At 37.2% G+C, this 22,790-nt stretch overlaps 1 protein-coding gene across 1 annotated transcript; it reads left to right on the top strand.

Annotated features, from left to right (window-relative positions):
* Positions 1 to 3,838: 3,838 nt before the first annotated feature.
* LOC104838013 (arylacetamide deacetylase-like 4) lies at positions 3,839 to 13,821 on the top strand. Its single transcript, XM_010577519.1, is given in 8 exon segments — positions 3,839 to 3,844; positions 5,297 to 5,374; positions 9,617 to 9,833; positions 11,334 to 11,397; positions 13,066 to 13,574; positions 13,577 to 13,712; positions 13,714 to 13,736; positions 13,739 to 13,821. Coding segments are annotated over 8 exon segments (1,116 nt in total).
* Positions 13,822 to 22,790: the final 8,969 nt, after the last annotated feature.

The following is a 22,790-nucleotide window of genomic DNA, read 5'->3' as shown; positions in this document are numbered from 1 at the left end:
TTTTCCTCTCAGTCCAAAAACTCTGAAGGGGAGAGAGAAATTACACAGAGAGCCTAGTGTCTGGTTTAAACAAGAATGACTCAGTGTCTGGACTGGTAACAAATATAACAACTTTCTGGTATGGAAATAAGGAGCAGTGTTAAAAATGAAAGGATATGAAGTTCATCAAAATAAATTTGATTTTTTCATTCCTGAGTTCAGTCTCTTTATGCATAAATCACCACAGACACATTTAAAATAGAAAAGCCAGCAATATTACACAGTTAACCTATTCAGATTTCAAAACAAATTAATTATTAATTTAAAACATTTGTAGGTCCTTTGACACCAGTGGGAATGGAATAATCTTGTGAATATTGATTTCATGTATCTGTTTCCAGCTTGAATAATATTCCAAATTGTATTGGAAGTGGGTTTTTTTCATTCATTATGATTTCAGTTTATTGATCGATGTGCAAAGTTGCTACCAAATTTGGAGTGGGAGTAAAAAGACAGTTCTAAATATTTAAAATTTTCCTAGCCTGCTCTTCAAATTTCATGAAAGTATAAACTATTTTACTTCTTTACTACTTTACTTTAGATTTACCTTGAAGCAGTGAAAAGCAGTAGTTACTACATAGTACAAATGTACAAAAGCAAGAAGCAAAAGCAGGCTTCCAGTAAAACTGAAGTACTGCATTTTGCCTGTAATAAATATGGTGAAAAATATATGCAAGTTATTTTAAAATATTTCACCTAATTCAAACAAAAAGCCAAATAGCTTTGAATTCTACACATACCACATAGAACACTGAGAACAGCTGAGGTTTGTCCCTTTTAATTGCAGTTCCACTCTGAAAAGTGGCAAAAAAGTAGTATTCTGGGATTTCATCTGATTGTTGTATAGTAACCATTGCACTCTTTTTTGGCAAGAGGTCTTTTTCCAAACTATCACCTTTACAAAACCAACATGTGCTTTTGTTCAAAAAGTTCATCTCTGTTAGTGAAACCCCCTAAACTATACCTTCACATAGGTTTGACTATCCAAACTGCTTTTAGTAAATATCTGTAGGTGCAAAGAGACACTTAGTACATACCTTTGTTGATGGTAACAAGGATCTGTGACATCACAGCAGTTGTTCCTAATTAGAAGTTAAAAGTTGTCCCCAAGTGAATCCCTTCCATGTTTCTACTCAGAAGTCCTTAATCAGTGCACTGGAGCATTCAGTAAGCAGGCCTGTTAATTTGTAAAATTGCATCAGTTGCTAATGCTATCACTTAGCTGCAGAATTAAATTTGCATTTTGGATAGTTGCATAATAATGAACTATTTGTTTCCTATACAGACACTCACAACAAAGCATAAATTGCAAAAAAAACCCCAACAACTTGGTTTAAGCCATTTTCATGGCACTTTAAACTATGTTTTATTCCAGTTTGCAACAAGAGCAAGAAGGTAGTCATGTAATACATCTCAGTGGTAACTCATTCAGTTTTGGCTTCTGCATCTCTGTTTAAATTTCTGGGTTTGTACTTCTTCACAGAACTGTAAAGGAAGATGGCTTTAATATGGTTTTACGAATCTATTCTGAATTAATAGGTTTAAGTTTAGATCATCCCTGAATGAATGACCCATTCCTGGGACCATAGCTCAAAAGATGCGTTTATACTTTCTGAATATTTAACCACAGTAATACCGAACTGTAATAGCCCAGGTTAAAACTAAACCTGTTGTTCATATTTAGGCTAGCTAATGTAAAGGTAGGTTAGGAAGGCCTATAGTAACTGAAACCCAGCTTCTGGATTGTAGTTAGTGTGGATTTACTCATACTCTCAATGAGAGTCACAGAAACCTACTTTTTCTTACTTGCCCTATCTTGAAGGAAAAAACAGCAGTGAAAAAGCAACATTTACCTCCAAAACAAGTTTATATACTACACACATCACTTGCATAACAAAGGTCTATTTTTGCAGAACAATGTTACACGGACCTATGAAGAGGCTGAGGCAGAGTGTCTGAATGCTTAGATCTTCATGTTGCACCTAGGTATATTGGCAGAACTCTAAATTTGTTCACAGAGCCTTTGCAGCCAAGTTCCTAGCAAACTTGGAAGTCTGTGCAAATGAAGTTGCTAAACTGCAAGAACTTTTGAAAGGAAAAAGGAGCTAGAAATTAAAAGCATGCTCAAGGCATGTCTGAAAACTATTTGGGCTAACAATTCTGTGTTTTCAACTTAAAAAAATCCACCCAAATATATAGAGTACATTGGTAAGCAGATGTGAAAGAACTGGGAACACAGAACAGCACTGTTACACAATGGAAAGTCTGTGTTACTAGGGTGTCAAGTAATACCAGTTTTTTACATCAGTGCAGGGTTCTTGACCACGGACAATCTATCACGATCACAGATTAAAACTAAACCTCCTTTAAAAAAGGAAAACCTTTTGCCAAGTTGATCTGGTTTTTGTTACATGAAGTACTGCTGTCAGATTTGGATAAATCAAGAGCTAAATTTTTGTGCTTCTTGAGTTCATTCTTCCCTTGAGTTCACATTTTCCATTTGAAATGTGTCCCAGTAGTTCTATGATTTCACACTGTCCTTCTATATGCTATTAAGTATTAAGAGTCTGATACTGTTGCCTTGTAAGTGGAGTTTTGCCACGGACTAAGCTCAAAGGGAGCAGGTTTCTGTTTAACTTCCAGCCTTGACAGAAAACAGTCTGTGTCCAGCCTTGTGCAAAAAGCTACATTTGGACATCTTACTGCTTTCCCAGGGTCTCACAACAAATCAGTATCACGAATAAAGATATAACAAACGTCTTTCTGAGTAATTCTAAACTCTAGATGACAACCCTTTCTAGATTCAATATGTGTAAAAATAATTGTCTTTATAAGCAGAAGTACAGTGCACGTAGGTGCTACTGGGAATTCAGATTAAGGGATAGCAACATCAAGACTGTGGTATTTCTTTCAGTTGCTTAGTCATTTTAGTACATGTTAGATTTTGTCATTTGTACTAACTGCCCTTCTTTTTTCTCACCTATCTTTAATTAGAAGCCAAATCTGTCTCAATCTGTTAGCCTGCTTCTTCATATTGGAAGAGCGAACAGTGAAAAAGTACCACATATGAACAGGAATGGAGACTACATTTTGTTAAACTGATTGACTCATCTTATGTTCTCTTTAGTACATTTACCTCACTTTTACGCCAGTCAATATTTACCATTCCTTCTGGCTAATTCCTCAGTCCTGACAAAACTTCTACACAAGGAACTAGGGAGACAGAAGAATTAAGTCTGTAAGGCCCTCAAAATTAGAGAAGCTTATTGTTTCAAGAGTCTAAACTGAAATCCTACTAAACCAATGTGATGCAGATTTTGACAACAACAGAATAGTAGGCTAATGCCTGTAGTAAGTTTGCACTGGCAGCTTGTAAACAAGCTTAGGAAAAGATCTCTAGATAAAATGTTCCCTGAATCCTTTCTAACAATGTCTTTTTAAAAGAATTTATTACATGCAGCTATAATTTCTTTCCAGAGCTAGTGGTTCACTAGTATATACAGAGGTGAAATAATTCAAGTCCTCTAACTGTCATAAGCTTCTTCAAACTTGACAATTCTAGAAAGGAAACCAAAAATAGAAGGAATGTTAGGAAGAGAATGCTGTTGTCAACGGCAAACTTTTTTGGTTGGAAGGCTAGGATGGATCAGCATTAGGTGTATGAATTGATGTGGGGGGAAAAGATCACATTATAAATTGATGATGGGAAAATAAGATCTCTGGAGAGATGCAGCTGAGCTAAGAGACCACACAGAGGGATGCTGGGTTCTTCATTCAAACAGAACCCACAGGATTTTCGATGACGGTCTGAGCAAAGATAAGGTTTGGATTTTTAGTAATTTATCTGGATATTTTTAGAACTTTACCCACTGTTAGCAGAAAGTCAGTTTGCTCATTCTTGCTGAATCACTACCATTACCCCTACGAATTGGTATCACTAATCTTTTTAAGGGAAGAGCAGCTCTGGAGGAGGACGTTGGAGTAAATGATACATGAGGTAAACACCACAGGGCTTCCAAAGGCCAACTGATCCTTTAACTCATTTATGGGGACTGCTGGTTTTTAAAAAGTTATTTTATCTTTCCTGATATGCATAAGGACACAGGGCAGTGAGGATCAGCTGATCCTTTGGAGGAAGAAAGATCCATTATAACAGTAGCATGCACAAACCCAGATGTCTCCTAGAAGCTGACCTGTAAAATAATTAACATAAATGCTTTTTCAGAACACTCATCCCTGCCCTCCAATTAAACTTTGTCCAACAGTGTTTGATCAAAAAAAATCCCCTAACCAACCAACCAACCCCAAAGTCCAAGAACCCCTCTTCACAGGACTCCTACCTCCCCTCCAATCTCTCATTAGATGCTTGGTTGCTGGTCTGAAAGTCTATTAATTTTAGGATGGATTAGTAAAACTCATTAAACCCCAACCTAGATATTCCTTCTCGGAATATAAAAGTAGCCTTAATTTTTGCTTTAATTTTTGCTGGCTGGGCATGAGAAGCTGAAAAATCCTTGACTTAGTCTTAAACACTACTTGGCAACAGCTGAAAATGTCGGTGTGTTATCAACGTTATTCTCATACTAAATCCAAAACATAACACTAGGAAGAAACTACTAGAAGCTACTAGGAAGAAAATTAACTCTATCCCAGCTGAAACCAGGACACAGGGAAAACAAAGATCAGCACTAAGCAAAAAGCCTTAGAATCATACTTCAGACCTATTCCAAGAGCAGAACCAATCCAGTTCCTGAACATGGAGACTGGAGTTCAGCATTACCAGTTGTTCATGGGTTCTTAAGTAGGGGTAATATCTTTCATTACACTAACTAGTACATTTGCAAAAAACCACACATAGCTTTTCAGGCCCATAAAGGAGGATACAATTAAACCAGATAAAAAATAAAGTTAATTTGCAATTTTGGAATATACAAAATAATGACATTTCCTGGACGTGAGTCTTCTATGTATTAACTTTGACCACGCTAAATAAAGTTGTAATAGCTGGTGTTTGTATCCTTCTAGCATTTGGCAGCCTTATCTGTAGGAGGAGGGTGGAGGAATTTTCGTATGCAAATTACTTCTCTGTGGAGTCAGTCTGGAGTACATAAATATTGACAGAATCATATCAAACAGTTCTCTAATAAATTATTCCCACCAAAGAAAAATTGAATCCTTTTATGCTCTGGCTTTAATAGCAGGAATTCTAGTTGCTTTTGTATTACAGGTTTTAACTGCAACTTGTAATTCCTTCAAGGCAGAGATTCCTCCTGATGTTGACCAGCCATCAAAGCTCCGCTTGTATCATTGCATATACACTCTGATGGAAATTCTGGTGACTTTATCATGCTCTGTGATATTGTGATTTTCAGGAAAGGAAAAACTTGAGGAGAACTATGAAGATATGCATCTAAATATTGCAACTATGTGTAATGGGAACCACACAGTAACACAGATTTAAAGATAAATGCCGAAGTTTGATTTGGTATTCTATTACTGTACCTAAAAGCAGCCAGTATGAGGTGAGTTCTTTTAAATACTGAGATATGCATTCTTATGCCACAACTGTAATTTGATTGCCTTCTAAAATGACATGATTGGTCCTGTGGACGACAGGAGGGCTGTGGATATCTTTTACATGAATAATAATAACGAAACCTTCTGTATCTCAAGTCACTGATATATTTAAGGTAATTTCCTAAATTTTGAACTATCTGCAGTAATTTTCTTACCCGTGATTCTGTTCTTATTTCTGCAGTGACTGAATTACTGTGTCTTAGTTAAATATCATAGAATCATGTAGGTTGGAAGGCACCTCCAGAATTCATCTAATCTAACCTCCCGGCCAAAGCAGGTTCAGCTAGATCTGTTATCACTTATTATTTAAGTCAGACTCACTGTGCTGTGTGATTTGCCACCAGAGAAAAAAACAGCTTTTGCCCAAAAAGCTTTCAAAGAAGGCAACAGGAGCACATAAGAGCAGCCTAAGCCCTGATGCACCTGGCACATAACACGTCAAAAGAAAGCCTGCAGGAAAATCACAGAGTGGTTTCATAAATGTTTGTACAGAGCTCATCTCAAGTAAAGGTATTCTCTAACCCTCTAGTTATACATAATGAATGTAGTAAATAAGGCCCACATCCTGAAAGGTGATTTGGGGCACTATAATCTATTAAAGAATGATGTGGGTTGCTTGAACTTACATAGCAGCATTCACCAAATCCAGTAATTGTCCCTGGTTCTCCAATGGCCTAGGCCCCATGTACCTTTCTGTATTACCTGGCATGACAGAAGAGTCTGCTGTCCTTACATATCTCACACTGCTTTTCATGTTAAGCTATATATAAACTTAATATAATAATATGACTGTATGTTATTAATTTCTCTACGTTTGTATACTTGGTTGGATGAAAAGATTCTTTCAGATGATTCTTTTTACCTGCTTCTACAGCTTCTAAGTGGCTGTTATGCAATAGTACATATTCTATCCTCATTATGTTCCAGAAATTTCACCTTCCTTTTTCTGGATGGTTTTAAAGATGCATTTCACCATTTGCTATGCATTGAGTCCATTCAATACCTAATTTTCTTTCAAAAACCTTTAGACATCTGCTGGTACTTTTGGTGAATTTCTAGGTTTATGCTTATACTCACAGAAGTGGCCCTCGCAGTGAGGACTTCACAGGTTTCTTATAAAGTGCACGATGCTTTGTGCATTGCACATGTGTAATGAACATATCCTCCTTGTTCTGATGAATGCTGCTCTTCTTGTGCCAGTGTGTGTCTGTTTGTACTGTATGTTGCAGTAAAGACCTCTTTTTTCTGCAATACAGGACAGTCTTTTTCTCCTTTCTTCCACCTTACTTGTGATAAGTCTTAGAAAAGCTGCATCAACAGTTAAATGTGTACCTTCTACAGCATAGGTGTCATACATATGATGCTCCTGCTGCATCTATCCACATACTCTGTCATAAAGAAATCATGACAGTCTCAAATGGAAGAGATGAGAGAAAGCCTCCTAGCTCACATCCTAGCTTTTGTTTTAATCTATTCACACAGATCTGCAGTTAGACTAACTGTGCATATTGCACTGTGATATAAAGATTTGATGATAATTATTTCGGCTGGCAAAACATAATACTTCAAAGTGACTGACAGAAAGACTGTCTAATGTAGTCTTAAAGTCCATGAAACTCAAATTGAATGGTTTTTGCTAGTTGGTATGTGATTTCGTAACTATTTTTAAAGTAAAAATCTGGTCCCCATATGATCTTCTACATAAAAAGCCAGTTTGTGCCAGAATTTAGGTGTTCCAGCAAATAGTTTTTCAACGACCCTATTTCACAAGAAAAGGTATGCTGACATGCTGATCTGGGTCCTCTTTTTCTAACACATATATGCATTTTAGAACCTGGCTTACATAATATGTTTCATCTACTAACACTGATCACATCTGTCTAGAAATAGTCATACCTTTTATTTTTTGAGTGTATCATTATTGGTTCTGAAGTATTTTGTAACTATTGAGCAAGAAGTTTTTCAACAGAATACATACCAAATTCTCCATTCTCCTTCATGACAGTGTTTTCCCTGAATTTGAAGATGCCTCTGTGACATCAGGAGCTCCTAAGATAAGGAAATGACAGACGATATTTAGATAGAATGCTCTGATACCAAGTTTACCTATACATTACTATCTGTCATCTGAAAGCTCTGTAAAAACTCAGGAATGTTAGAAAGTACAGATGAGATTAAATAATCAGGGTATGGCAATTCTGCCAACTTCAACCATTCGAAAATCATAACTCTAACAAAAAGACTGGCTTAAGAGTCATGAGAGTTTTTGAAAACTGCTGTTTGGGGAAGGTTATATTGACCCTGTGGTTTCTGCCACGATTGCCTTGGCTCTTATATTCATCTTCCCCTTTGCCATACCTAAAAATGTGTGTTTTCAAATGTAAGGCAAGTACTATATCTATCCATTTGTCTCTAGAAACTGGGACTTAAAACACCCCAAGCACTGCTGGCAGTTGTGGCACAGAGTGTTATGAAAAAACTCCAGATCATCTCTGGGTTCCCATCTTTGTTTCTAAATGTTTTTCTCTCTCCTCCATAAGCCATTATGGTGGTTTCTTTTATTACTCCTCACCCAACTTGTTTATTGCAGCCTGGTCTAGGTTACTAGTAAGAAAGAATCTGTGTTGTTTGAGAAAGGCCTTGGTGAGGAACTGGGTGTTGCAACACACTTGAACTACGTGAGATTTGGTTTCATATATAAATGAGAGCTGGGATCATGCACCTAAGAAAGTTCTGCCTCTTTGTCTTCCTCTGGCATTCTTTCACAACAAAATTACTATTTAAGGCCAATATTTGAATTTAAGGCCAGATATACGAGGCTAGAAAGAACAATTTACAAAAGCATAGCTGGCCATTAGTTTATAAATTATTGATACAGCAGTGTACACAGAGACTTCTGTTGCTCAGAAGAGAACAATACAGTTTGCAGATTGCTTGTGATGATTATCATCATTCCAGAAGAATGAATTATAATAATCCATAAGGGCAATTAAGTCACCATTTAATGGGAAGGGAAATGTTGTCCCTAGCAGGAAATGCATCCGTTACAACGTGTTCAAAATAAAGGAGGATTCCAGTGTGATTTTCAGGCTGTCTTAATTATCAGCAGTTGACTGGCCTTGGATAAGAAAATGTTTTGACACATTTAACAAACCTCCCCTGTCTTCAGAATATTGGTTTTTCCTGATTAGATGTAAGAAACTGACTGCAGAGCCATTTCATGAATACCTGTGAGGTCTTGATAAAGGCAACAGTTTCACTGATGGAGAAGGAGATAAGATTCAGAACCATTTTCATCAGTTCTTCGTGTAGGCCAGCAGCCCTTCATTATTGATTATAGGCACTAATGATTTTCTTAAAGCTTGTTCTACCTGACCCTGTGGCACGGATATGACCCAAGACAGTAAGTTACTGGCTATTGCACACAAACTGGAATGAGTCTTTTTCTTCCAGTATACTAAATGCTGTCATGATAGGGACATTTTCATCTCACCTAACCTTAAATACTTTAACTGAGGCATCTGAAGTACACAGCCTCCCTTTATAATCAATGGAGATGAACAGACATATCCAGAGCATGATTTAACACACCAGAAATTGGAACCATCCTCAAGAAATGCCTCTTTCTCTTCACTGATTAGAAAAGGAGCCTCAGGCCCCATGACTCCTAACTTCCACACCTAAGCAAATGCCTGATGTTACCTGTGGTAAATGCAGATCACAGAAATTAGAAGGTATTTATATAATATATTTCATGGAACAAGTATTACAACATTCTTCCAGACATAAGGGTACCTCAAATCATGAAGATGTACAGTTTCACTTCATAACTGAAATCACAAAGCCACTAAAGTTATTTGTGGTAATCCTATGAAGCAGCAAATAACCAATATAATTATCCCAAATATAGTATACAAAAAGGTAACTTGTGGCCTTTATAGAGTGGGAAGACTTAAATTCCCTACACTAATTTTTCATTTTTCCTGTTATATCTATCTAGGCAAAGAATTTAGAAAGTTTGGGTATCTTTGAGGAGCACATACTTATAAGGCTGATTGGTGATGGACTGCCAGCATGCAGGGATTCAAAGCTCTTCATAAAGGATCTGCATTTTGATGAGGTGCCAGTGAGGATTTACCTCCCAAGACTACCATCTGCAAGCAAACGGAGAGAAGTCATCTTCTTCCATGGAGGATGTGGGATGTTTGGAAGCATCAGTAAGGAACTGAAGGAGAAAATATGATTATTTAGGATTGTTAACTATATATTTTTAAAAACTCTCCTGAACCTAAGAAGTGACTGAAGTTTAGTTTGAGATTGAGAGACAGAAAGCACTTAATGTTTACTTTTTAAACTCTCTAATCAGCCCTTGTTTAGTATCTAAATAATTTTTTATAGGACATAGCACTCTTTACGGCATATATATTCCTTACAGCAAGTAGTGCTGCTGAAGAGATAAATTCTTTTTTTTCCCTGAAAACCTGACAGAAGTTATTAACACCTGCATTCTTTCCTTTGATGTCTAACTGCAGCATGTTTATTGGGACTCCCATAGACAGTGTTCATGGCAATTCATGTGGCCTATAGGAGCCATTTTAAAACCTGAGTCCATGACACATGTACTTTAGCTATGTTGTCTTTTTTTTTCCAGCTTAATTTATTAGAGAAAGCAGATAATTGCGAACATGTAATTTTAAAAGTTCTAAAAGATACTCTTTCTACAGGCAGTAGACATGCACACATATTAAATGGTGTTAGCATTCTGTAATTGAAAGAACATATCATTGAGTAAATACCGGTAAACCAAATCTTCTAAATACAGCAAATTCAGAATTAAGGTTCAAGGAAAACTCAATGTATCCTTAAATACATTAAGAGAGGCATACTTCTGCAATCTTACCATGGAATAATTATATAATTAGACAATTTACTTAACACAATTTGGATGCCTTAGATTTCTGCCTGAATTAGCCACACAGAAATATAATGATTTGACAGGGTGCATACCATATGCACCCTTCATTCTTCAGAGGATAGTCAAATCTCTCCTTCAAATCCAAAATTCATTTAGACTTAGCTATGGTACTACAATTAGCATTTCCACAGCAAAATGGTATGACATGCCTCAGCCAGTCTCAGACTCACAGTTACTTAAAATAACGTAATAAGCTTTTACAAAGATCTCAAGCTATTTTATCCCTTACAATCACTCTAAGCAATTGCGTATAATAATCATAGAATGGTTTGGGTTGGAAGGGATCTTAAAGATCATCTAGTCCAACCCACTTTCCACTAGACCAGGTTGCTCAAAGCCCCATCCAACCTGACTTTGAACACTTCCAGTGATGAGGCATCCTGTTCTGGGCAACCTGTTCTATTGTCTCACCACCCTCACCATAAAAAATGTCTTCCTTATATCCAATCTAATACTAACCTCTGTCAGTTTAAAACCATTACCCCTTGTCTAATAGTAATAATCATAATAATAGTACTTTATTTTAATTACAGATCAACAACCTCCCTAAATGTAGGAACTTTACAGTGCGTCTTGGTGATCAAAAGTCTAGATCATTTTTACCCTAGAGAAAATTTGGGTAGCTCACTAAATAGGCAAGGGGCCCACACTCAATCATGGCAATATCTCATAAAAACGTAAGGGATGATATTGCTTCAAGTATTCTAATACATTAATTACATTAACAGCATTTGTTCTTCAGGAAGTCATGAAAGAATATGCTGGTACATAGCCAAAAAATCTGATTCAGTGGTTGCATCTGTTGGGTAAGTGAGCTCCACCCAATGTTACTCCCAGAATTAGATCGTTCTGCTGCTTTCCTCCCTACTTCCCCCACTGCCCTGAACCATGCCCATTCTGTACTTACATTACTTTGAATATAAGAAAAGAAACTGAGCTCTAGTGCTGTCTACCCCTGTGCTGTTGATATGTGTGAGCAACCATGTGCCAAGAAATGACAATGAGAAATACCTGATACAGATTTATAAAGGTACAAAAGTAATATGTATGCCAGCTATTTTCAGAGGAACAAAGAGGTTTGTTTGTTTTACATCATTATCACCACAAAAATAATTGCCTTTGTTTGATAATAAGGAATTATAAGCTGTTTTCCCAATTTCAGGTCTTAATATTTAGGGGGCTTGGGGGATGATTTTAAAGAGTAAATAGTAAGTCTAAAATTTAGTTGGGTTTTTTTTAAATTGCATGGACCACTGCTTGCTTTTAAAGATGTTTTGCTTAAGGAAGATAGTTGATGGTATGCAGAAACTTAAGTTTCCAACAGATTATTCCATGAAAAAAAATCATTACTAAATAATTTTATTAAGTTGGGAGGAATTGGTTTTGAGAATGAATTGCATATTCTGTATCTTGTCCGGGTAAGTCACGATGCATTTAAAGTGACCCTGAAATAAGATATTGATATCCTTTTACTCCCTGGTTATTAGGCTGCTTACTTTATGAATCCATTGAATTAATTTCACAGAATAGTGAAAGAACAGAAAAGCAGAAGCAGTGTGCCTCAGCAAACAGTGAAGGGTTAAGAGAGAATGGCTGCAATGTTAACTTTGTAGTATTTATCTTTTCCTTATTAAACTTAATCTTCTCCAGAAAGCCCTAAGACTATGAATACAGAGAATAAAGAACAATGGCTGTTAAAAATGTAGTCTCAAAGTAGTCTTATATGTCATTGGAATCAAATTACAACACTTTAATTTGACTGGGTATCTGTCTGTTATGCCTGCCTTGCTTTTTATCATATGAAAGTTGTTAGTTAAGAAATAAACAAATAAATTGTTACTTTAACATCACTCCCCTGTAATTCTCTTGTTCCAATTAGTAAAATAAATTAGAGAGATGTCTGCAGGAAGCTATTTTGTCACCACAGTACATTTACTGTATGGTGTTTTATAATACAATATATTATTAAATTATTCTTTTTATATTAAAATGTAACAGTAATATACAATACTGTACTATAATATAATAATGCAATGATCAGTGTCCCCAGTGTTAAAAAGCTCAGGAGCCAGAACTTGGTTGGATCTTGTGGGTAAGCAGGATTGACTCATAGCTATTCACACATGCAAGGTCAGTCCAAATGAGAGAATTCCAGACTTCCCTGCTGGCATGAACTTTGATCCCAGGCAGGGGCACTCAGATCAGGAACTAAGTAAATGTGTGGCTTTGTATAACGCGGGTGATTTGACTGCACTACTCATGGCCTCATGCTCTTAAATGACGCTAGAATAAACCTCAATGATCAGTGGTCTCTGTATTTTGACAGAAATAGGAGGGGAAGCTGTTCTGGTTTGCTTCAGCATGCAAAACTTTAAATAAGTAATACTGGTTTTGCTGAGTTTTTGCAAATGCATGGGATGCATTGAAGATGACACATTCAAGCAATTTACAAATCTATGTATTTGTAATAATAGCTGTCTTTTGTACATTTCAGGTTATCATTTATTTCCTGAGCGTAAGTATCCAGCCCAAACTTTGGACTGTGTCACTGCTACTGTACACTTTCTGAAGACTGCAGAAAACTACGGGGTGGATCCTGATAGCATTACTGTTTGTGGGGACAGTGCAGGGGGCACTTTTACTGCTAGTGTTTGCCAAGCACTGGTAAATATAGGACTTACCCCAAAGATACATGCCCAGGTACAGATCTATCCACTTCTCCAAGCATTGAACTTTAATCTGCCATCTCACCAGAAAAATCCTTTCATTGCCTTCTTGTCCCAGGAATGTACAGTCCGTTTTATTCTGAAGTACTTGAATAAGGATTGCTCTATGAATGAAGCTATTTTGGCAGGTTCTCATGTTCCCAAGAGTATGAATTTGAAATACAGGAAATGGATAAACCCAGATCTTATCACAAAGATATTTAAACTGGGCTATAAACCACCATTACCGACTTCATTTTTACCTCAAGTCCATGAAGAAATGAACTGTTTGAGACAAGACTTTCCCCACTGTTAGCAGAAGAGGCTGGGTTTTGCTGCCTACCTGATACCTGTATAATAACCTGTAACCATGATGTGCTCAGAGATCATGGATTGTTGTACAAGAAACTCTTAAAGTGTGACTTGGCACCACATGGAAGAGGCTTTTTTGGTTATGGTATTTCCTCTTTTCCACCACCAAGTAAAATGGCAAACCACGCTGTAGACTTTATAAAAGGCTATTAAAATGTTTTCTTGAATACCATGAACTAGGATGCAGACAGAGTGTATTTCAATTAACTATTTACTAACTATTTGTACATTAGAATCTAGGCAAGAAATAATAAGATTTGCATAGTCTGCTGAATTCTGATTTTCAATTGCTCCTACTTGGGAACATGATGTATTTTTCATCTTTTTTTTTTTCTTTTTTTTAAACCCATTAATTGGTATGCTTGTTTTGCTGTTCTCTTCTTACATTGTAAGAATTTTTGTTCTATTTTTCCATCAAAGAATAAAAACTTACCACAGCAAAAAAAATTTCAAAGCATGCAATATATGAGTAATCAGCAATATGCATATGCATATCCATGTAATACACATAAAATCAGCATGGCAGCACACATAAAAAGCTCCCCCCAACACCTCTGGAGATTGAAGATACTGTCAGTACTTCTGAGATGAGTAGTAATCATCATCAGGCTATGTGTATAGGCAACCAGTAGCTTTGGACTTGGTTGTCCAAATCTGAAGGAGGGAACTGGGTGTACTTACAAATCTGATTTTAAAGGGAAATGGCTGACACAGAAGGGAGGTACAGAAATGTGAGCTGTACGAGATGACTCCCTGTAAGTATCCGAGACTGACAACACAGATGCAGTGAGGGAGAACTGCACAAACATAACTGAATGTCCTCTATATTCTGTAAAGTTCCTTTCTGAGAAGCATTTGGTTGTATTCAGGGAAGACAGAGACATAGTGGTTTTTGACTTTTTGTAATCAGATAAATAATCAACTTGTTTACTCAGAATTTGGGGATAAAGTATGTAAACAGCATGAAAGCTGCCAAAATAATTTCTATGAATATCCAAAACATGAAGATAAAAAAATCTCAGCTCAATTGTCACATTGCTTATTAGGACAGATCCACCTTTGCTAAACGCAGATGCCAAGGTAATTGCCATTGCATGTCAAAATAGCTGGCCATGCAATGCCTAGGAATTGTAAAGTATTTAATCATTGTTATGCAACCACCTTGCACTTGTAATATCTATGCGCACACAAGTGTGGAAAGAGGGTAGCATACATATCTTCGTTCTCCACCAGCCAAACTGTGAGTAGGAAGAAAATGGTGGCTTAAATTCTTTGCGTTGTCACCAAATTAATTAAATACGGTGACAAGTTAGCAGTTACAAATCTCTGGAGCAAGAAGATGTTACTTGTGAATTCTTGTTCTTCAGCCCCTTTCAGCAAAATGAAATTACATCTCTTCATGCTCTGTTGACACAACAGATATTTTGTTTTATTTTTCTTATTGCAGGTATTAGCAATTTACTCTTCAAGCAAAGAAATTCTTCCAGGAGTAAATAATATGATAAAGTTCCAAATGTTCCGCTGTTTGAGAATTACAGGATTTGCCTTGGTTATGCAACACGATGTGAAATTGGGGATTCATTTTAGATTCTGATCTCAAGATGAAGGTTGGCTTATGAGCTTACATGTTGGTAGCTGAAGCTAGGCCAGTAGAGTCAGTATCTGCTGTAAAAGCTATGCAAAAAGCTGGATAATATTTGAGCAGTTAATCCATGCCTGTTCTGCCACGGCTGTACTGTTATCTGTACATGAGCAAGCTGGCTTAAAGTTAGTTTGGGTATGACTTCATGAACTTCAGTCAAACCTGTAAGCATCATTATTCTTATCTTTATTTAAGATCATTTTTATTCATGTATCACTCTTCTTTGCATCTTCTGTACCAGGCTTCTTCTTTTGATGATTCTTTGCAGGTACAGAGATGGAAGTGCCAGAACTAAGGATGTCCATACAATTCCACCTTGTATGTTTTAAGTTATGAGATGATCACATACTATTTTACACACTTCTCATTCAGTGCAGCATATATTTTACTCCTTGTCAGTTCAGCAAACCAATACTTGTTTTCTTTCCATTATTCAGCCTCTGGACTTATGCCTCATTTATGGGCCAAGGTCCAAACTCTACATTGATCTACTCCTAAGATTATTCCATGGTTCTTTATCTGTAGGTCTTAATTTACTATAAATATTAATTAATTAATCTTTATAATGTCAGCAGAATTATTAGCTCTCTTGAACACATGCATTTTAATTTGTATTGAGGGCTATAACCATGGTAGTGCAGATGGATAAGTAGAGAACAGCAAGTGCTGAAACAATGAACTCCTTTTTTAGTAGCGACTCCCGTATTTCCTAAAATTTAGAAAGTTGCAAGATCTAATTGTCTCCATGGAACTTCCTGTCCTCTAATTTATTTTAATTAATTACAGTTCTGCTGTGTGTCTTGCACTACTAAGGTAGAATGTTTGTTCATTTGAAGACGTTTTATAGTTTCCAAAGCGTGGAATTAGTTTTCAAGTACTTAAAACACAATCAATGACAAACTTGCAGTGCACCTACAGAATTATGCACACCAATGTCTTTCCACAAGGAATTATGCATACAGAGAAATACAAACAGATACAAGTGTGCACACACAAGTTACCACACAAAATAAGCCATTAACAGATCTTGTCAGTGCTCTGCATGCAAGCTAATGGCAGTACGTTGGTGAGGACTTGAGTAGGCTAGTTCAGTTTTCAAGTTCAGACTTCAAGCACCAGATGGCTGTCACGCTCTGCAGAACTCACAAGGAGCTTCTCCAGTCAAGCAGCACCTTCTCTCCAGAACATTTCCTAGTATCTGAGTACAGGCATCCATTCACACTTGGTGTGTCTGAATCTAAGCAGGTGAGTACCTAGTTGCCACTGAATCAGCACCATGATTCAGAGACAGGCAGAGAGTTCTTGGGACCACCTGTAGACTACGTGAGGGAATATTTCATATCTGTTGCAACTGGCTCAGCCTCTGTCTTCCCTAGCACGTGCAGCTACGCAACAGAGAAAAAGCTTAAGGATGCCAGCCCAGTATTGACACGATTTCAGGCACTGACATTTAGCTCTTCACTGGAAATGACTAAGAAAGGGAGTTCCTGGGGTAGGAGAAAATGTGATTTTGGCCTCAGAGGCCAATTCCTCTGGTCTATCTCACAGGAGCAAGAGAGAAGTTTAAAAAATCAGAAGCTAGAGAAAGCATACATTTGAAAGACTATTTAGGGAATGGTTCTCCATCCTGGGATTCAAGCAAGCTTGTAAATTGCTGAGTCTACGCTTATAAAACATTAAGTATTACTCTGTGTACCTGCAATGCCAAAGTAAAAAACCCAATTTATTACTTCAGGAACCAACTAGTTTGTTTCTTCTACAGCTGATACCAGATTCCAGCACATCCAGTCTTTATGTGGAGCCTCTGGGGTTGGTGGGGGTGCTGTGACGTCTGGACCTAGTTAACATGTCCAAAAGAGTCCAAGACCTACCAGCTGTTGGTAAACTGGCTACCGTAAGGACTGGCGCTAAAAAGATTCAGAAAACAAACGAACAATTTGTGGTGGTAAGGACCTTAGTACAAAGGATCTGTCAGAAGTGTCGGAAGACTTCTTAGATTCCCAGAGGGGCCAAATCTGATAAGCATGCTTAGACCACACCTAACTCATTGGGACAGCACAATTTAGCACAAAGCTGATTACTTTCACTATTAAACACTAAAGAAGGGAGCTGCAACCATGTTTTGTGTAACAGTATTTCCTAATGATCTTGATCCTATGCACCTTGGTCCTGATGGGTCTGAATTTACCACTTCCATTTGCCGAGAGAGAGTGCCCCAATTACCAGGCAATGTGCCTTTCACCAACATCCCTTATGGAGCTGGGTGACTGTATCAAGTGCCACAAGGAAGAATATATAAAAAGGAACCTGATTTTATACTGGGCATGTAAACAACCTGCCGGCAAGGGAGTGAGAGGGAGCGGGGATACTAGGAAATGGAAGTCCGCAAAGACTTGTTGAGTAAAATGAGAAACAGTTTGGGCAGAGGAAGCAGAAGACAGAATCAGCTGCTTCTCTGAGAGTGTATCACCAGACTCTAAAATGAAGTTCCTTCCAGTTTATTCTAAAGAATTAACAAACAGTTTCTAAAGTCAAGAATCAAGTCTGAGGTCATCTTTTCTATGCAGGTCATGGATTGTGCATTCTAAAGCTCTGGGGTTCTCTGCATTTACATTTCATTTTAATATACATCTCAAGGTCAGCTTATCATTTGCTTTTTTTTTTTTTTTTTTTTTTTAAGGAAAAACTTTACATGCTCATTTTAGCCACACTGCTATTTTACAGAGTGAGAATCTGTTGCCTTCACGGTTTGAGCAGACTGGTAAAAAGACACTGTTCCCAAAGGTGACATCATAGGAGCTGAAAAACCTTTGCTTTACAGATTTTTTGTTTCAGGTTAAATCTTATCGCTAATGATCTGTGTACTGAAAAATAGGTTAGTTCCAGAGGAAGGCACAGATCCTAAAGCTCACCACAGAGTACACAGAAAAGAGCAGGCTGCTGATGCCTAGTCATTGCTACTAGCACTGAAACCATGAAGTTCAAGTCTAGTTTTCATCAGCTGGAATAGTATTTCTACCTGGAATGACTCCTGTAAGTAATATATTCATGAGAAGACAGAGACTGCAGTACTGTGAGGCTCAACTAAGACGCCCTTAAAAAAACAAACACCAAACAAACATGACAGGTGGTACAGGCTTTCACCTGCTGGAGAAAAGCCATCAAGGAGGATGAAGCAAGATGCAAAGCATTGCCACTTCAGGCTGCAGCTGCTTCTGGTTCCATTAGACTCAAAGATGCAATGGCATAGCAGTGTCCAAAATCAGTCATCAAAGGCGATGAAATGTGTTTGTGACACTGAAACCTTGATTTCACTAAAACTCTGAAGAAGTAAGGTGTGGAGGCACAATAAATCAAGAAACTGAGCAGCTCTGAAGATGATTACTCAAAAATCCTGTTCTGTGGGAACTCACAGGAACTCAGAAATAATAGAGACTTGACTGTATTCAAGAAATAGGAAGAGACATAGTAAGTTTTTGTCTTCTCATAACATTGACGCTACAAATGATATATCAAGCACTGGTTCTGTGGTGATGGGCACAGACTCAAAACATGTTAGCTGCAAATAGGAAAAACTGCTTACGCAAGCCTCTCCCACGACTAATTGTTACTGTCTATTTAATTGTATGGTTTGATTGCCACATGCTTTCATCTTCCGATTGGCATTTTTAAAAGCTGGATGATGGGATATAAAGAGAATTGCTAATCCTGTGCCTTTACCTTCAGAAATCCATCAAAAGTCAGAGGGGGAAGGAAGCCACCGCTGGTTCTTCCATTTGACTCCTAACAGTACAGTGAGATGGAACTCCTCCTGGTGATTTTTCTTGCTGTTTTGACTGTTTTTGTGGCAATGGCATTCTATTATTAACACCCCAAGGCAGAAATCCCTCATGGATTTAGTCAGCGCCAAAAGCTTTACAGTTTTCATCACGTCCTGAACTTCCTGTTTGGTCTGGTAAGTAAAACTTGATTAAAGCTGGAGTTTGTTAGAGGGGTAATGCATTGGTGAGCTTTTTTTAGAATCAATGTTTAAATATATTGCAAATATGCAACTGTATTAATTTGGTGATGTGAGCACCACTGCAGATCCCTTCAGCTCAGCTGGGTATAACAGACTCTACTGCTTGCTATACAGCACCAAAGGTAACAATACGGAAAAATAAAATTCTGCAGACTGTGTAATTCCCATTTTTTTCTGATGGCCTATCTTTTAGCTTTTTAATCCTGTTGCCTCAATGCAGTGCTGGAAGGCTTAAGAAGCTTACTGCACTGTGTATGTGGAACTTCTCTGCTCTGTATAACACAGTGCTTATTTAGAGAATGAGCAACTAAATGATGTCCGTGATCTCAGTTCTCTTCTACAACTGTATGACTCTACTGAGCCATCTGAAAGACAGCTGCCACATTCATCATCTTTTGCCTTTCAATATGACTTTCTTTTTTGAGATAGTACACATAATATTAAAGCTGTCTTTCTGTGTCACTGTTTTTGGCACATTTTTGATCCTCCCTTGTTTTTCATCCTTGTTTCTCTTCAAAACTAAAATGAGACTTCCAGTTGCCCATCTGTTTCATCAGTTATCTTTTCCTGAATTAATTGTTGCCTCTGTCACTTTAAAAACACTTTTCCTGTGACACCTAAATCAAGATTCTTTTCTTTTAGTGTTTTATATTGTGAAAAAAACCTTCAGTTTCCTTGGCTTATGCATTACATTTCACTTTGATTCCATGTTCTAATGTTATAATTTCTTCCTCCTTTTCCCTGTTACATTGCTTATTAAGTTTTGTTTGAAGTCAGCCAGTAAGCTCCTAAGAATGTGACTCATGTCTCTTGAGAAGTGCCCCACCCAGGCCTGAACACTGCTACAATAGTAAAGCAATGCAATAAAATAGGATAGTAATAGAAGTCAAATTAAATTTTCTTACATCTACTGTACAATGTGCGGACTTCCACATTTTCAAAACACTGTATGAATACTCTTTATCCATCAGACAAAGTTTTATCTTTGTGTAATTCATACGTAAAAAGCTAAACTGCAGAATGTAGAAATTTACTGATTGATGTAGTTTTTAACTTCTGATCTTATAATTTTATATCCTTTCTGCTGGCCAGTGAGAGGCCAAGCAAAAGCACTGTACCACATCACCTCAAAGGAGCAGAAAGATTAAGAATATTAATGTATAGTTATACAAAAGTTTAAGTGCAAGTGAAGTCCCAGTCATGTAGCAACTCTTGGTATTGCTGTTAGGCCAATTACTTATGGTAAAGTAGCCAAATCCTTTCAAGGGATGACAACCCATGATGTTAAAACTACAGGAAAAATTAAAGTTTACTAGCATATCCAGTCTTCAACTGGGACAAATGATGCATGTGAAGCCACTGAAGACAAACCACTTTGAAGTAGTTGTGCCCAATCTAACAGATTTTATGAAGTAATGTCTGCATTCACCTATGAGGATATACTTAAATAAAACCAGCTACATCTTAATGTTAATAAAACTTCTTCGCTGAAAAATCTATTAACTCATCCTTTATTTTTTCACCTAATATTCAGTCTATAAGAAGAAAAATTGACATTATCAGTAAAGCTAAACAATAGCCAGGGGACTTATGACTGATTCTGTCTGGGAAATTGAGGGGCTGACTAAATTATGCTACCTACTGTGTTAATAGCTCTGTAAGCTTCTTGCACCCAGTTTATTCTAGTAGTGATTTAGGTAGAAGGGCTGGCAAAAAGTGCAATTCAGATGAGCTCTGGGGTGTACACGGTAGGTCTTTGTACCTGTGTAAAGAGAACAAAGGACCCTAACACCACAGATAGCACAGCTGTCGCATCCCTCCCACAGACATTACTATATGCATGCTGCTGTAGACCCTCGTCTTTTGCTTGAACATGTATCTAAGCTAACTCAGCTCTTACACAGCTTTTCTCCTGGTGCATAGAAATCTCCATGCCAGTGGTTGCCAGAGGAAATCAGTTTTTCAGTATTTCACTGTGAATGCCAGACACTGTTGCACTTAGTATGACTGCACAGGCTGAGTTAGACAACACTTCAAATGAGGTCACAGTTCTCTAGTCCCATACTTTGTCTTATGCTACGTGTAAGTCTTTATTAATTTTCAAGCTGTCATGTCAGCTATAGTGTTAGAAGATCCTTAATACATAACCAAACTGTCCAATTATTGTCTACAAATTATACTACTAAGCAGTCACACTTATTTACAAATGTCAAAATGTAGGTCATGTTTGACTGACTTTGGGTAATCACCTCCAAAAGAACAAGTTTTATGAAGATCCTGAAAGTAATAAAGAAATCAGTGATCCATAGTCTAGCTAGACTCTTAAGTGTACCTTTATGTACACACAGCCCAGTCTTGCGCTGTCATGCAAGTGATCACTTTTTTCCAGAAACTGTACACCAAAACCCAATACCTCACTATGAGGGAGCATATATACTAAAAAAAAAAAAAAAAAGACTTGAGTCAGAAAACAAAGCAAAAATGCAAATTCTGCTCATTCCTGTAGAACTTCTATTCACAGGAGCTGTACAATTTAAAACAATACAATTAAAAACAACAACAGAAGATTAAAATTTAATTTGCATATTAACAGAAGTAACTATGAAGATTATGCATGATGATACTAATTACAGATGTCTGCCATAAGTGTACGTTGTTGCAGGTAATTCATAGAAGATATTCACAGCTAACAGTGAAGTGACTAAGAGGAATATACATAAATGCCAATCTCTATGAAAGTTGACCCGTGAAACTACTGCAGGTTTAACGAAAATGAGATGTCGGACTGCCAACACTGTAGTTGACGGGGACTCCTATTTATTTTTTTTTAGTATTTCCAAGACAAAGATGATCTCTGTATTATATACAAACAATACAGCTAATTACAGGTTTAACCTTTGCTGTTACAAAAGTATTAGTGTGAGGAAAGAAAATACCAGAGGGAATTGGGATTAAAAAAACAAATTATTTTCCCATGGTCATCATACAGGAGTTCTTTAGAAGGAATTGGTATGAGACTAAAACTTGGCCACAAGATGATCCTTCTTGCATATGGGATCAGCTCCTCAAATGGCCTAAAATAGGATACCAACATCAAATTTAACAGGACCACGTTATTGAGCCACATGAGGTCTGGGAAATGTGAGGTGAAAGCCACAAGACTTATTGTGGGTTTTTAAGATACATTCAGCATATACCTTTGTATGTGCAATTATTTTTGAAATACATACACATGAATCACAGCAACACAAGAAATTAAATTACTCATTAGAGAAGTCTACTGCTGAAGAAGAAAAGTACAAAATTTAATCCAATATAGTGGAAATACAGCGATACTGCCTCATATTTTGCATCTTGAGCAGGAAGAGACTAGAGCAGACTACAACTGAAAACAGCTTAAAGACATGGAGATGCAATGAAGTAGACTAGCTTAGAGTGACATAAGAATCTTCAGCCTGA

The sequence above is a fragment of the Haliaeetus leucocephalus genome, unplaced genomic scaffold, assembly GCF_000737465.1.
Source record: "Haliaeetus leucocephalus isolate CR32 unplaced genomic scaffold, Haliaeetus_leucocephalus-4.0 Scaffold556, whole genome shotgun sequence".
NCBI lineage: Eukaryota > Metazoa > Chordata > Aves > Accipitriformes > Accipitridae > Haliaeetus > Haliaeetus leucocephalus.
The sequence above is the reverse complement of the archived record's forward strand: the minus strand, read 5'-3'. Positions and strand labels throughout refer to the sequence as shown.